The sequence below is a fragment of the Pseudorasbora parva genome, chromosome 8, assembly GCF_024679245.1.
Source record: "Pseudorasbora parva isolate DD20220531a chromosome 8, ASM2467924v1, whole genome shotgun sequence".
In the NCBI taxonomy this organism is placed as follows: Eukaryota; Metazoa; Chordata; class Actinopteri; order Cypriniformes; family Gobionidae; genus Pseudorasbora; species Pseudorasbora parva.
In genome coordinates this window covers 35,355,942-35,370,594 of record NC_090179.1, presented here as the reverse complement: position 1 = coordinate 35,370,594, position 14,653 = coordinate 35,355,942, and the positions used below count along the sequence as shown (strand labels likewise).

Below are 14,653 nucleotides of genomic sequence, written 5' to 3'. Positions count from 1 at the left end.
TCATGAACTCGCCACACCGACGCAACCGCGTAACTGCGGTGTGAAGCAGGACATGAAACATAGGCTATGTGTGTCACACATAAGGAAGGCAGGGTTAGGAAGACCCCACCCCCCTGAGGTTCTGGTGACATCCAGCCTGTAGTAACGCACAAACGTATGGGGAGAAGCCCAACTGGCCGCAGAACAGATATCCTGCAGTGATACTCCCCTGAACAGAGCCCAAGAGGCGGCCAAGCCCCTCGTGGAATGAGCTCTGATGTTCCCTGGGGGTTGCACTCCCTTTGATTCATATGCCAAGATTATAGCGTCCACAAGCCAATGTGAGAGGCGTTGTTTAGACAGGGGATCCCCTTTGCGAGGAGGAGCCCATGAAACGAAGAGTTGGTCACTCTTCCGGAACGCGCTGGTCCTAGACACATACGTTTGTAACGCACGGACTGGACACAGGGCATTTAGCCTCTGATCCTCCGCGGAGGAAAAGGGCGGAGGGTGAAAAGCGGATAGCTCCAACACCTCCGATGTGAACGCAGGGAAACATTTCGGCATGAATGCTGGATTAGGCTTGAGGAAAACCTTATCTCCACCCAGAGAGAAATTGATGCACGAGGGGTGGACCGAGAGTGCATGTAACTCACTGACACGTTTAGCTGACGCCAAGGCCAAGAGCAAGGCTGTTTTGAAGGACAGCAACTTAAGGGGAATATTCCCCAGAGGCTCAAAAGGGAATTGAGACAGAGCTTCCAGCACCATGGAGAGGTCCCATTCAGGGATCGTTCTCCTAATGACTGGCAAGGAGCGACGGGCGCCCTTCATAAATCTGCGGATTAGAGAATGCTGCCCAACCGTTGAGCCCTCAAAACCCACATGACAAGCAGAGATAGCTGCCAGATAGACCTTAATAGTGGAAAAAGACCTGCCCTTATCCATAAGGTCTTGGAGGAAACACAAGATATCAGCGACTGAGCACTGATATGACGTGAGACCCCGCCCATCACACCACTCATCGAACACCTGCCACTTACAGCCATACAAGGACCGTGTAGAAACGGCCCTGGCATTCTGTATAGTAGCCACCACGCGCGGGGGAAGCCCTAACGCGCTTAGGTTCGTCCTCTCACGGGCCAAGCCCAGAGAGCTACCCTGTCCGGGTGTGGGTGATAAATCTCCCCGTTCGCTTAAGACAATAGGTCTGTGCGGAGGGGGAGGCACCACGGCTGGGCATACAACAGAGGGATTATCTCTGCCAGCCACGGCGCTTTGGGCCACCTGGGTGCTATCAGGATGAGAGAAAACCCCCCCTCTCTCGCCCTGGCCAGTGTGAGAATTATCAGGCACAGGGGAGGAAAGGCATACAGCAGCACTCTGGGCCACGGGTGGGCCAGTGTGTCCACCTCGAGGGGCGCGTCCAAGTCCTTTAGCGAGAAGAACATAGGACAATGGCTGTTTTCGCGCGAGGCGAACAGATCTACGGGCGCCCGTAGTCTCATCCATATCATGTCTACTATCTGAGGGTGGAGGTGCCAATCTCCGAAGAGCGGGTTCCCCCTCGATAGAAGATCCGCGCCTCTGTTCAGAATTCCCGGAACATGAGTCGCGCGTAACGACAGGAAAACTCGCCCGCTCCATACCAAACGCTTGTAAGCTAGGGCATGAAGCTTCGGCGAGCGCGCGCCGCCTTGACGATTGATAGCCACTGTCGTGGTATCGTCGCAGCGTACGAGCACATGATGTCCCTGCAGACGAGGCAGAAAATGATTCAGAGCCTTCTAATTGGTTAGAAGCTCTAAATAATCTATGTGCTCTGAACGTAGTTTGCTCGGCCGCAAACCGTTCACAGTTCTGCCCTCCTGGGTGGCACCCCAGCCTGTTAGGGACGCGTCCGTCGTCACGACTTTCCGCAACATGACAGTCCCCAGAGGGGTACCCTGTGCGTAAAAGTCTGCGCTCTTCCAGTGGCGCAGAGCTGCAGCGCAGGTGCGCGTCACTGTTACAGAGTGGCAAAGATCGTGTAACGGGCTGAAATGTAGTGACAAAACCCATTTCATGAACGCCCTCATCCTCAGGGGTCCTAGTGGCAAAAACTGGATAGCTAAAGCCATAAGACCCTGTAGCCTGAGACATGTGCGATATCGCACCCTCGCCCCCTCTCTGAACTGTGACAGACAGTTCGTCAGAGAGAGAACGCGCTCCTGAGAGAGACGCGCTCGCATGGAGACTGAGTTCAGCTCCATGCCCTGGAAGATCACCCTCTGACTGGGTGTAAAGCTGCTCTTGTTCACATTCACCCTGAAGTCCAGAGATCGGGTGTGCGCGAGCACACGGGAGGTGTCCTGCAACACCTTTTCCCACGAATCGGCTATGATGAGCCAATCGCGTATGTCAGGATCCGTAGACCAGACATTCTTAGGGGAGTGAAGCCCGCTTCCACACGCAAACAGAAAGTTCGGGGGCTTAATTTTTGCCCGAACGGAAGCACCGTGAGTTCGTAACAAATGCCTTGATAGGCGAAACGAAGAAACTTCCGGTGTGGTGGATAAATGCTTATGTGGAGAAAAGCATCTCTCAGATCGACCGATGTGAACCAGTCGTTCCGTTTCATGACACGGGCGAGCGAACCAAGGGTTAACATTATGAATCTGTATTTCCTCAAATGTTTGTTCAGCACCCTGGGGTCCAGAATAGGACGGAGGGAACCGTCCTTCTTTGTGACCAGGAAATAACGGGAAAAGAAACCCTGGTTTATCAGATTGTGGGGAACCACCTGAATCGCACCTTTGTTTAGAAGAGAGGAGATTTCCTCCTTCAGGACGTGGGCCGTGCTTTCCTCTGTGTGAGAAAAGAGAACGCTGCTGAAACGTGGATGTTTCATAGCAATCTGCAGACGATAGCCCTGTAATATCATGCGTAATACAGTAAGCCAGGCTGACACACAGCTCGTGTGAATGCTCGTCCAGGCCGTGCTGGCTTCGAGCATGCCTAGCTGGCTTATTTGTGATGCAATGGCGCCCTCTAGTGGAGAAACTAGGGACGACACGTGCAGGTTCACCATTACGAGAGAAAGGGTATTTCCCTACATTGAGAGGGTATCTCGCTGTGACTAATTCATTTGATTCGTTAGATTTATTGTGTTTTTTGTGTTTCTGTGTGTGTTGTGTTTTCTGGGAAACACTGGGGCCGAAGCCTTTATTATTTGGGTGAGGGGAACACAGTATGTGCAGTGTGGTTACACTGCTTTTGAACTTTTCCTCACGACAATCCCCTTGAACAGGGGGGAACACACATCGTCCACTAAACATATGGGCTGGGCAGCCACGGGAGGGGGACACCCTACAGCAGGAACCTTCCGTCCTTTGGACAGGGGTTCTGGGGCAGGGAGAAAGCCCAGAAAACTTCTTTCGAGGCTTTTCCTTGACCTGATTAAAATTACGTCCCGGGACCGGGGGGTTAGGCAAACGCACAGGGGGCGCCTGGCGTGGGACCGTCTTCCTGGGAAGATACAATATGAAGGCCTCGTGCTCCTTCTTGTCGTCGCATCGTTGTTGCATCATAGCAACTGCGGGGCCAAAGAGAGCCCGGCCGGGCTCTACCGGGGCGCCTGCGATACGTTTCTTTTCACTATCCGGGAGACCAGACAGGTTGAGCCAAAGCGAGCGCTCTCCTACCACGGAAAGCGCCATAGAGCGCCCGCAGGTTTGGACGACCTGACGAGCATTACGGAGAACGAGGTCGTTAACCGTGATGATCTCCTTCCACAGTGCAGGAGAGGGAGAAGATCCCTTATCTAACTGCTGGCCCAGATCGTCCAGGATCTCCGCTTGGTAAGCGGAAAGGAGGGAGGAGACATTCAGAGTCCTAACAGCCAAGGCCGAGGATTTATAAACGGCCTGGTGCACCGAGGCAGAAAAACGGTCCATCCTGTTAGGAAGGACCGGCTTCGGGGGGGCGGGCAGCCCTCCCTGGACTGGGTTGAGGTGTCTGGCAATGGAGGGCTCAATGGCAGGCGGTTCGCCCATGCCGCGAGCCGCCATATCTTTAACCTCCAGCCCCGCGAGACCGTGTTTAAGATCGAGCGGGTCGTTCCAGTAGTGCCTCATGTGCTTAGCGCACGCTGGAAGAACGGGAAAGAGTTCTTTCCTCGGGCCGGGGGGGGCTCCCAACACTTTACCGTCATAAATATCCCTCTCCTGGTCGGTGGCGCTCTGTGGAGCCGGCCATTTAATGTTGAGACGAGCGGCCGCTCGTTCACACACATCCAGGAGGATGGATTCAGGCAAGACCGCGGGGGCGCTAGCCTGGGGAATAACAGAGGGCGGGATGGCCTCCTCGTCCTCCGAAATTCCAAGAAGGCCCGCGTCGTCGTAATCACCGGACCCGGCAAGATCGTCGGCGAGCGGGAGGTTACCCGTGAAGATGTCCTCTTCGGGGAACTCAGGATTGGGCTGGTCAGCCAAAACAAGAGCCGTCGCGCCCCGGGAGGTCCCCGGTAGCGCGCTATCGTCACCGTGTTCCATATCCGAGTACGACAAGTCGAGCTCGCCACACTGAGTAGCGGCAACTTTAAGGCGGTGTCGCAGGAGTTTCTTAGGCAGTACCAGGCAGTAACTGCAGTTCTCCGGGTTCTCTATTGCCTCCTCTGCGTGCTTGAGGCCCAAGCAGACCACACAGAAAGGGTGAAAATCCTTAGCGGCGATAAGAGACCCACACGCGGTCGGGCAGGCCCGTAATAGGCTAGACACAGAAGGAGAAGACTGAGAGAGCGACATACCCGCAAAAAACTCAGAAAGGTCCGTGGCGGCAGCCGTGGAACAGGAAGACGGACGAGAGCGCGAGCGCGAGCGGCTCCGAATGCAGACACAGAATGTGGCAGAATAGAACTGTCACGCCCGGTGGAGGCTGATCTGGCGATATTTCCTCCTGCAGACAATAAGTGAGCAGCGCAAATCTAACCGAACTGTGTCAGTGCAGAGATCGCGAGAAGCGAATGTCAACTGATGTACAGTAGCGTATGCAGCCCATATATGCCCGCTGGTAAGGGGTGGGGCCTTACTGGGCATTGGCTGCGCGCTCCTGCCTGTCTTGTCAGACTTGGTGCAATTGGATGCTTCTGCAGAGGTCAGGTACGGATGCCCTTCCCATAGGTGGATCTCGAAACGAGATGATGAAAGAGAACCATTGCGCCTATGGAATGTCCCCATATGTCACAAAAACAAACGTGTGCCTGTGGGGGTGTGTATGTGTGTGTGTGTGTGTGTGTGTGTGTGTGTGTGTGTGTGTGTGTGTGTGTGTGTGTGTGTGTGTGTGTGTGTGTGTGTGTTGTTATGGCGACGGCGTGGGGCTTGTTGATCGTGTGTGTGTGTGTGTGTGTGTGTGTGTTTGTGTGTGCGTGTAGTTCGTTAGTGAAGGCCCTGACTGAAACCCCACGGTACGCTACTGTATATATTGCCACAAAAGTGTGGCAATAGATAGGCCCTTATCAGTTTAACCTTTTCGAAATGTTTCTTAATCTTTGTTGAGTAACAAAAAAGGATCAACAGCATCATGAGTTGACATTAAGTTGAATGTGGCGCAATAATGCAACTTTAAAACAGACACAAACTTCTTCACTGTAAGAATTGAACGCAAGTAAATAGCAGGTGCAATACACAAATGTTTAACTAATATTTAACAATTTATCTGCAACCTTTGAGCTGTATGGTTTAAAAAAATGGTCTGAATACTTAATGTACCCATTGTGTGTGTAGTATATATGTGCCCACACACACACAATGGGTACATTAAGTATTCAGACCCCCTTAACATTTTTTATATTTTATTTATATATATATATATATATATATATATATATATATATATATATATATATATATATATATATATATATATATATCGATCGATCAGACACAATATAATGACAACCTTCCTAATATTGTTTTGGTCCCCCTTTTGCTTTCAAAACAGCCCTGATTTGACTCCATTAGACCCCTGAAGGTGTGCTGTGGTATCTGGCACCAACATGTTAGCAGCAGATCCTTTAAGACCTGTAAGTTGCGAGGTGGGCTTTCCATGGATCGGATCTGACTTGTTTGTTCAGCGCATCCCACAGGTGCTCGATTGGATTGAGATCTCGAATTGGATTGAGCTCGATTGGATTGAGATCTCGAATTGGATTGAGCTCGATTGGATTGAGATCTCGACTTGGATTGAGCTCGATTGGATTGAGATCTCACGTGCTCACTGTTGGAGCTTTCAGCGGTGGACTGATCAGCATGGGCACCCTGACTGGTCTGAGGCTATGCAGTCCCATACGCAACCAATTGCAATGCACTGTGTATTCTACAGTAGCTCGTCTGTTTGAGAAGACCACACAGGCCACCCTTTGCTCTCCATGTGCATCAATGGGCCTTGTTTAATTAATTAGATTAATGTGGCTCGAGTCAAATATCCTTCACAAAGTCTGATTCTGATCTTTGAAGAGTCTATTTTTGAGCTTTGCCCAACACTTGCTCCTCTAATGGTTAGACAGGGACCTGACGAAGCCTACAACCCACAGTATCTCGCACCTACTTTGTTATTTGGTGCAGGATTGATGATGATCTGGTGGTTCTTCTAAGGCTAGAGTCAGGCAGATGTCTTCGTGAAGGATGCTGTGCTTTGGAGTATTATTGACATCTGGGGTCTCATTTTTAAAATTTTGCTTACTTTCCTACATTTGATCTTATGATAATTTCTTAAATGAGCATAAATGTGATTCAGAGAACGAACATACTCACAAAAAACGTGCACATGCCTCTCTTCTAGATATGAAACGTATAAATCACAAATGGTCTTGAAAGTGTGTGCAGCTGAAGAGTTTCTGTCTTTCGCGAGCAGCAAGAATTGCTTAGATTTCCAAATACCTGCAGTACACCGACTCTCAGTGCCCATGGTGTGTGTACTGTCCTCATCACGTTTCATTTGTTACTCATGCTACACTGCCATGGCTTATTGTGTCTAATACCTTAATGGCTGGAAATCTACTGTCTTTTTCCAGCAGTTTAATTTTTATTTAGACTGATTTTCCTTGTACAGGATAATTTTCCCCTCATCTAACTTTATGACTGTCTGAATAGTTTTCAGTAATTATCATCTCTGGCAGAAAGAACAATAACAGTTGAATGATCATAAGATCTAATAACTCTAAAAAGTCCTCATAAACATTGCCATGACCCAACCCAAATGGCCCTTAGGATTTTTCAAATACCACAATCAGCCCTTCCATAAAACAATACAGGCTATGTCCTACAACCCCATATAGAGCTCTGATCCTCAAACATGACAGTTTTAAGATTTTGTAAGGCATAGTGATATGTTTATATTTCTACATGACATGTCATCGTTACATGGCTTAACCCTCTCGCAAACAGAATCTCGCAAAATGTATTGAGCAACTACATCAAGCATGACTTGTCAAGTGGAAGATGGTGAAATACTTCTCCATGTTTAAAAATGATGGAAATGGGTAAACGCCTTATATATCAGACACTCATTAAACAACAACAGATATTGTAATATGTCTGTGGATATTAAATTACTTCATGCAAAGTGACTGTGTTTGGAACAAATCAACAAAAGTATGCTTCTATTACGGGACAGAATCTGATTATATTTTTTATTTTAAAGTGGGGAATTGAAATAAAAAATATACTATATTTTACTAAGTGTTCTAAGTAATATAACTATTTATTATTTTTTTACTTATTAATTTATCATGGGAGTGCACAAATCTTTTGTAGATATGGGCATAATTTGAACTTGTGGGAATCAATGCTTTTAGACACATTTATTATTTGCAGGTTATCAAAGCAATAGCTAAAGCAAAACTAAACAACAGTCATCATCTCAGTGAAAGTTTAATTATATGCATTTTGAACAAACATTTCCGATATAAACAATAACATTGTGTTATTTTCTATTTTGCATTTTATAGTTTTGCCAATATGGTGACCAGACCAACTAAGACAACTCAAAACAGCACAGTTGTACAACAGAAAGATTTTCTTTGCATCACATATTAATGTTGATTGTCTAAGAATCAGAAAGTTTTCTTCGTCTCAACGCCCATGTTGCTATCCCAACAATACCAATAACCAACACAGTTGCTAGACAAACAGAAATGGCAAGAAACACCAACTTCAGGTCTAGATCTGGCATTTCTGTGTGTTCAAGGATCATCTTTGAAGCTCGAGCAATGTTTGAGATTTGAGATTTTACATTTTCTTTGTCCTCAGACTGAATAGCAAAAAACATTGTGGTGCCATTTTTGATTGAGAAACTGAGATTGAATGAATGCTGTTCAACTGATCCGGCCTCCTGCGGTGAGACGGTTGTGTTGATTACATGAGCATTGCTGAAGTTGAGTCGAAGCTCTTGAAGGTCATATCTCCACCTGATCTCATAAGATTTAGCTTAAAAGTAAAGAAACACATTGTGAGGCCTATAAAATATACATTATTTTGTGATTATGACATTTATTTTGTATTAAATGTATGCATTACCTGTCCCATGGTCGAGATCTTCACCAGGAGCCGTCCAGCTGAGAAGCACAGAGTTCTCCTGGATCTCAGCACTCAGATCTGTGATTTTATTAGGAGGGAAATTTGGTGGAGTTGTGCTTTTAAGAACCACCTCAAAACTCTCTCCGGTGGCTGTTCTGGTAAAAGTTCCGATTGCAAGTGATTCCTCTGAAACTGGAGGCTTTGGAGGGTTCAGCTCCACCACACCTAAAATTGGAGGAACAGCATGAATACATTTAAAGTCGAGGAAATGTTTGAACGGTTAGCTTTAGGAGTCTCGATCTCATGGTTTACCGTTCACCACATATCCAGGTATGTATGGGGCACCACCACTTTTTTGGAAAGTAAATCTGGCTTGTCCATTTTGATTCTTCACTCTTACTTTCAAGCTGCTTCTCCCTTTTTTCATCTGTGTGAAATATCTGGAATAGACGCCATCATCTTTGAAAGCATCAGCTCCTGTAAAACACTTCTCGATTTATTTGAGCACTTTTGGCTATATAGTTTCAATCTCAGATAAGTGCACAAATGTACCATATATTTTAAACAAAAATAATGGGTAATTTACCTGCTCCATTGTCCAGGAGCTGTAATGATTGTGTGGACCCAGAGTCAGACTCCAGGGTAGCCCACACTTCAGCATTTATTACAGCCTTGTAATTCTGACTGACCTCAGCAAACACTATGATGGGTGTAGTGCCGTCACTGAACTGCTGGTTTGTGCGGGTTTTGACTATGATTGGGGGAACATCAGCACGCGCCGCTTGACTCGTTGCTGTTATAGTCAGAGACTGAAGTGCTTGACTTTGGATACTGTACTTCCAGTCCCCAGGCTAGTAAACACACAATAGTATTATTAATGAATGGAAACATTTTAGGAAAGTTAATGACATCTTGTGCTGACTGTCTTACCTCTGCAGTTCCAGGAACTTTTAAAGTGACTGTTTTTGCTGATTGATCATGCCGCATCTGTACTTGATAGTAGGTTGAGCCACTTGGGGACCGTATGGAAATGTGAGGTAAACCTTTTTCATAGGTTATTGTAAAGCTGGTTTTGGTACCAATGGTCTGATCCACTATTATTGTCCCATTGAACCAGTCTGATGTTTTTACTCCCACACTGTCTATCTAAAGTGGTGATAACAATTAAATATTAGAATATTCATCAAAATCTTAAAGTAATTTACCATAGGCAATGAGTGATTATTTGCCAAACCTGAACTGGGTCTTTTGTTTGATCTCCTGTTGGTATTATTAGTGACGAAAATCCATTCAGTAGCTGATTAGAGAGAATGTCATCACTGGCTGTGATAAATTTCCCACCTAATTTCAACACAACATATGCAAAATATGCACTGGATAATAAATTATCATTCATAATATGAATATTATGATTTAGGCCTACTATATTATGAGGCAGATACAGTGGCAAAAGGATTTGTAACCACACTTACATACCAAAATATCAAACAATATACAGTGGGCATGGAAATTATTCAGACCCCTATACATTTTTCACTCTTTGTTATATTGCAGCCATTTGCTAAAATCATTTAAGCTCATTTTTTTCTCATTAATGCACACACAGCACCCCAAATTGACAGAAAAACAAAGATTTTTGCAGATTTATTAAAAAGAATCACATGGTCCTAAGCATTCAGACCCTTTGATGTGACACTCACATATTTAACTCAGGTGCTGTCCAATTCTTCTGATCATCCTTGAGATGGTTCTACACGCTAACGACAGCAATGCCTCCTACGGCAGAGATCCCAATTTGAATCCTGCTCGGAGGGGGTTGAATAGGACTGGTTACATTTAATCCTGTGACTCTGGAGTGAGGTTTGGGTGAGTAACGTAGGCCAGTAAGAGCTGTACGTGTAAACCTCACTCCCTTGGCCTCAAAAAGTGTGCTAGTGACTGACGCTAAAGGCTGTGGTCTTTAGCGTCCTTGTTAGTACGACCCACCTCCCACACCGGAGATGTTGGTTTGATTTCGCTCAGAGCATGTTGAATAGGACTGGTAACATATTAGACCTACTATAATAAATCTTGAGACCAGCCAAAATGTGTATTTACTGAAACTTGGGAGTTTAACTGAGCGAATTATAAGTAGTTTCTGTGAGATAATTGAGTGAAGGATTCATCAGGCTGATTCGGCAACTTTAGAGTTTGTGAGTCATTTGAATTATTTATTAGAAGAACCGGGTTCATAAGAGTCTTTTTTTCTTAGTGAACCGTGATGCCGTGTAGCTCATGCGGAGCGTCACCACTGATCTGTGAAACGCTTGTAGGTCATATCAGAAATATGTAAAGCCGCGTTTCCCGTAATTACCTGAAACTATTTGTCTAAGGAACTTTTTCCCCCAGGCTTGTTGCTGTCTGGAGTCAACCAATCAGCATGTGCCCAAGTCCCACCCTTGAAAGTCCCTGAACTTTGAAAAAGTACTACTTTACGAGCCGGGACTTTAGCCAAGTTAACACCACGGGAACTTTCCCATGTAAGTAATTCAGGCTGGTAATCGGTGTTTCGATCGCAGGAATCAGGGTCTAAATAAAGTTGCGGTTAAACATGTTCCCCTCAAAATAGCCCTGCTTGTGAGGTTCACTTTTTGAAAGTTCAGGAACTTTCGGGGGTGGGACTTGGGAGCTGAATGTGCTGATTGGTTGAGTTCTCACAGCATTTTATTTCAACCTAAAAGTCTGTTGCAGTGCGTGGAGTTGGAAAAATACAATAGATGGACTGGTGACGAGGTTCAGACGAAATCCAGCAGGAACTGGAATGTACACAGTCCTAAATCATCGGACTAATCTTCACCATACTTTAGGCCGTGATGGAAACGCAGACCGCAGCAGGTCTGGGGAAAAAAGTTCCTGGGACAAGTTCTAGGTAATTTCGGTGGAAACTGGGCTTTTCTGAGGGGGAATTTTTACCCAGAACTTAATTTAGACCTTGGTCCCTGCAGTTGGGACACACTTGAGTACCACTACAAAGTTGCTCGTTCCTGGGGAAACTTCCTGCGGTGGAAACGCGGCTTAAGTTATGCAAACCATCAAATGTGTTAACTGAATTTCCAAATTTATATTTTTCATATTTCTGATATGGTGTGAGCTCAAGACAGTTGTTACACTTTGCGTGACCTGCAGTTTGAAAACTGCTGGTCTAAGTAATGAAATTCATTCATTTTTAACTGGGACTTTTTATATGAAACACTGTACGTCATTATGTAACAATGTTCCTTACCAGTTTTGTCTGCCATTTCCCTCAGTGCTTTATCTGCTTTATCACCCAACGCTATTGTGTGTATAATAGCACCACTTTTAAGTGCATCCTGAACACAACTATTAATATCGTCCGTCGCTTCACCATCTGTCAGAAAAATGATTTCATCCCCTACTACATCCCCATTGTCCTTTTTGAGTACCTTTAAGTTTTAAAGACAAATACAGAACATTAGCATAAAACAAACTGAGGGCTATATAGGCTACTGAACGCATCATAAACATATTAATATGGTACCTCCAAGCCTAGATTGAGGCCTTTACACATGTTTGTCCATCCGTCTGCTATTTTTGGCAAAAATCCGATGAGATTCTCTCGTTTGGACTCGTTGTCAATGGTAATCAAGGGGCTGAGAGCATTAGCATTAGTACTAAAGGTCACAATTCCAACACGGGCTTGATCCTCAATGATGTTCTGCAGGAAATATGTGGCAGCCTGCTGGAGTCGAAGGATTCTGGAGTCCTGGAAAATGTGATATCAGTTTATATGCTTTCTCAATTTTCAAAATGATTGAGCTCATACTAATCAGAGCACTGAAGGTTATAAGAAAGGAAGCATTTTTGTTTTCAACACTGTAAAAAAAAAAAATCAGTTCTCCAAATGAACATTTTCTAGTGACTGATCTATATTTTTCTGTTGGAGACCTGAATTTTTTTAACAGTGAAGTGAAGTTAATGTTTTTGCATACTTTTTCCATGCTTCCTGAGACATCAAGGACGAGACAAACAACTCGATGCATTCGCTGCACAACTTTGAAGGATGGTGCTGGTGGAGAGGACTTCATTGGTTCTAGAGAACGAAGTGCGTCTTTATCCACAGAATCCTCAAATATCACAGTCCATGTTGCTTTGCCACATTTTTTATTTTGCAAATTTGGGGCTTCATAATTATGTTCTTTTTCACGACAAAATGTACTCACCTGAAACCAGATATTCTGAATAATCAATCAATTCTATATGTTTGCATGAATGCATTGCAAAAGATTAATTTTGCATGTGTGGAACCATGTAAATCTGTACTTACAGAGTCCAGGCTTGGGGAGAACATTATGGAGTTGTCTGTTTTTTGATATTTGTTAGGATAAAAATTGCACCCCTTAGTCGGTAGTAAAGTTTGTGGATCACTGTGGCACTGTTGGCGTGATTCATCATAATACTGACCTTCAATGTTTTTGCTACACCTAAAGATAGTTAAATAGTTAAGATCATTTCAAATGAGATTTGAATAATCCGCTTTCTTTTTGTTAAAGTTTTATGACCTTGTAGCTTCAATATGGCCATTAGAGAGGTAGAATGGCTCTGTTTCACTGTATTCATCATATACGCCCCATCTCAGATGAGCCCATTCATGAACCAGGACCTTTTCTGCAAACAAACATTCTTGTTAGTAAAGCCAACAGATGATTGCATTAATGTTATACAGTAGGATAACAGATGACATTCACCTCTTGACCCATAAAGATTAATGAGTGAGTCGTCTTGGAGGAAGTTTGGGGTGAAATGAATGTACTGACCCTCAGCTCCACATTCACCATACTGATGAGTGTAGGGTTCATCACCGTATGCTGGTTTAGCATTGTCAATTATTATTTTTGCCTGCATGTCATATAGAAATTGTGTCAGTAGTATGTTATTGAAACAACTGAACATTAATATTTAACACATATGATGAAATGGCATAATTCTCTGAACCTTTTCAAAGGACTCTGTTCTTGCTCTGGAAAATTCCTTACTATTCCAGTGGGATGGAACTAGAATCGTAGCTTCTTTGAAATAGACCTTTTTATCCAATGCTTGATGAAGATGAACCGACCCGTTAGTGACCATATCCTGTCAGAAAGAAAATGAGGAAAAACTCAAAATGTGCATACAGTTTTTATAAAAAGTAATTACTTTCATTTGTTCATTCCCAAATACTGTTAATGAAACTTAATTATACTTCTTTCTATGATTTTCTTTAAAACTGCAAACACTGTTTTCTTGGACAAAAGCCACTAAAACCATGAATGCATATTTTGTTTAATAAAGTATATATTCACCTTTATTTTATCAATCAGCTTGCTATCCTGTGGTACATTTGAACTGATAGCAATGATAATGTCAACATAACCATTTCCATCTAGTTTGATTCCAGTGGAGGTGGACGACAGCAACATCCATAATAAGACAAAACCCTTCTTTGAGTCCATAGCTGTAGAGTTTAGACGAACAGCAACTCCAGAAACCCTGTTTTGAACTATGTCACAAATGATCTTAAGGGATCAGAGATAAAGTGGGTGTAGACCATGATGTTGGCAGAATGTAGTCAGAATGAAGCACAATGTCATGCAGGGGCGGTCATTCTGCCAACATTATGGTCCAAATAAAACATAAGACGTATATACTTCATATACTAAATTTGCTCACAAGGCTGGTAGATTTGAAAAATGTTGGCTAACTGTTTATTTAGTTTACTAAACTGTGGCAGTGTATTGATGTGGGCTCATAAGAGCACATAGAAAACAGGAAATGCACATTTCAGTGTGTTTTGTAAAAACTCAACAAGAGAGTTGTACACTTATGAACAATTATAAAATGTACTTTTTGCCTCTATTATTATAATATACACCCCCCCCCCCCACCCACACACACACACACACACACACATACTCGGTACTTAAAGGGTTAGTTCACCCAAAACTAAAGCGAGTTGCCCAAAAACCCAAAACGAGTTGTGCTTGCGTGCTACTAGTAAACACAGAAACTGGCGAACGGCGGTCTTTCGAATCAGCTTGGACCGCGACTCTGGAAGACTTGGAGTTAAGCTTTTCTCTAAGAAA

The 14,653-nt window shown here is 44.3% G+C and overlaps 2 protein-coding genes across 2 annotated transcripts; both read right to left on the bottom strand.

Annotated features, from left to right (window-relative positions):
• LOC137084535 (uncharacterized) lies at positions 1–2,366 on the bottom strand. Its single transcript, XM_067450812.1, has one exon. The coding sequence runs from the start codon at positions 2,119–2,121 to the stop codon at positions 1–3; it is 2,121 nt and encodes a 706-aa protein (XP_067306913.1). The 5' UTR covers positions 2,122–2,366.
• A 5,517-nt stretch (positions 2,367–7,883) lies between these two features.
• On the bottom strand, positions 7,884–14,080 carry LOC137084664 (calcium-activated chloride channel regulator 1-like). Its single transcript, XM_067451028.1, has 14 exons — positions 13,874–14,080; positions 13,527–13,664; positions 13,280–13,430; positions 13,094–13,199; positions 12,859–13,015; positions 12,524–12,754; positions 12,073–12,297; positions 11,797–11,977; positions 9,769–9,875; positions 9,465–9,680; positions 9,121–9,385; positions 8,847–9,011; positions 8,535–8,759; positions 7,884–8,444 (listed from the first exon to the last, which is right to left on the bottom strand). The coding sequence occupies exons 1-14, from the start codon at positions 14,021–14,023 to the stop codon at positions 8,065–8,067; spliced, it is 2,697 nt and encodes an 898-aa protein (XP_067307129.1). The 5' UTR covers positions 14,024–14,080; the 3' UTR covers positions 7,884–8,064.
• Between the last annotated feature and the right edge of the window lie 573 nt (positions 14,081–14,653).

Bases quoted from the DNA above. Each gene is read 5' to 3' on its own strand.
- LOC137084535 (XM_067450812.1), bottom strand. From the start codon at position 2,121: ATGTCTCAGGCTACAGGGTCTTATGGCTTTAGCTATCCAGTTTTTGCC.
- LOC137084664 (XM_067451028.1), bottom strand. From the start codon at position 14,023: ATGGACTCAAAGAAGGGTTTTGTCTTATTATGGATGTTGCTGTCGTCC. The intron at 13,200-13,279 runs GTGAATGTCATC...GTTTGTTTGCAG, and splicing joins TAATCTTTATGGGTCAAGAG to AAAAGGTCCTGGTTCATGAA. The intron at 8,760-8,846 runs GTAAACCATGAG...CTCCAATTTTAG, and splicing joins ACCTGGATATGTGGTGAACG to GTGTGGTGGAGCTGAACCCT.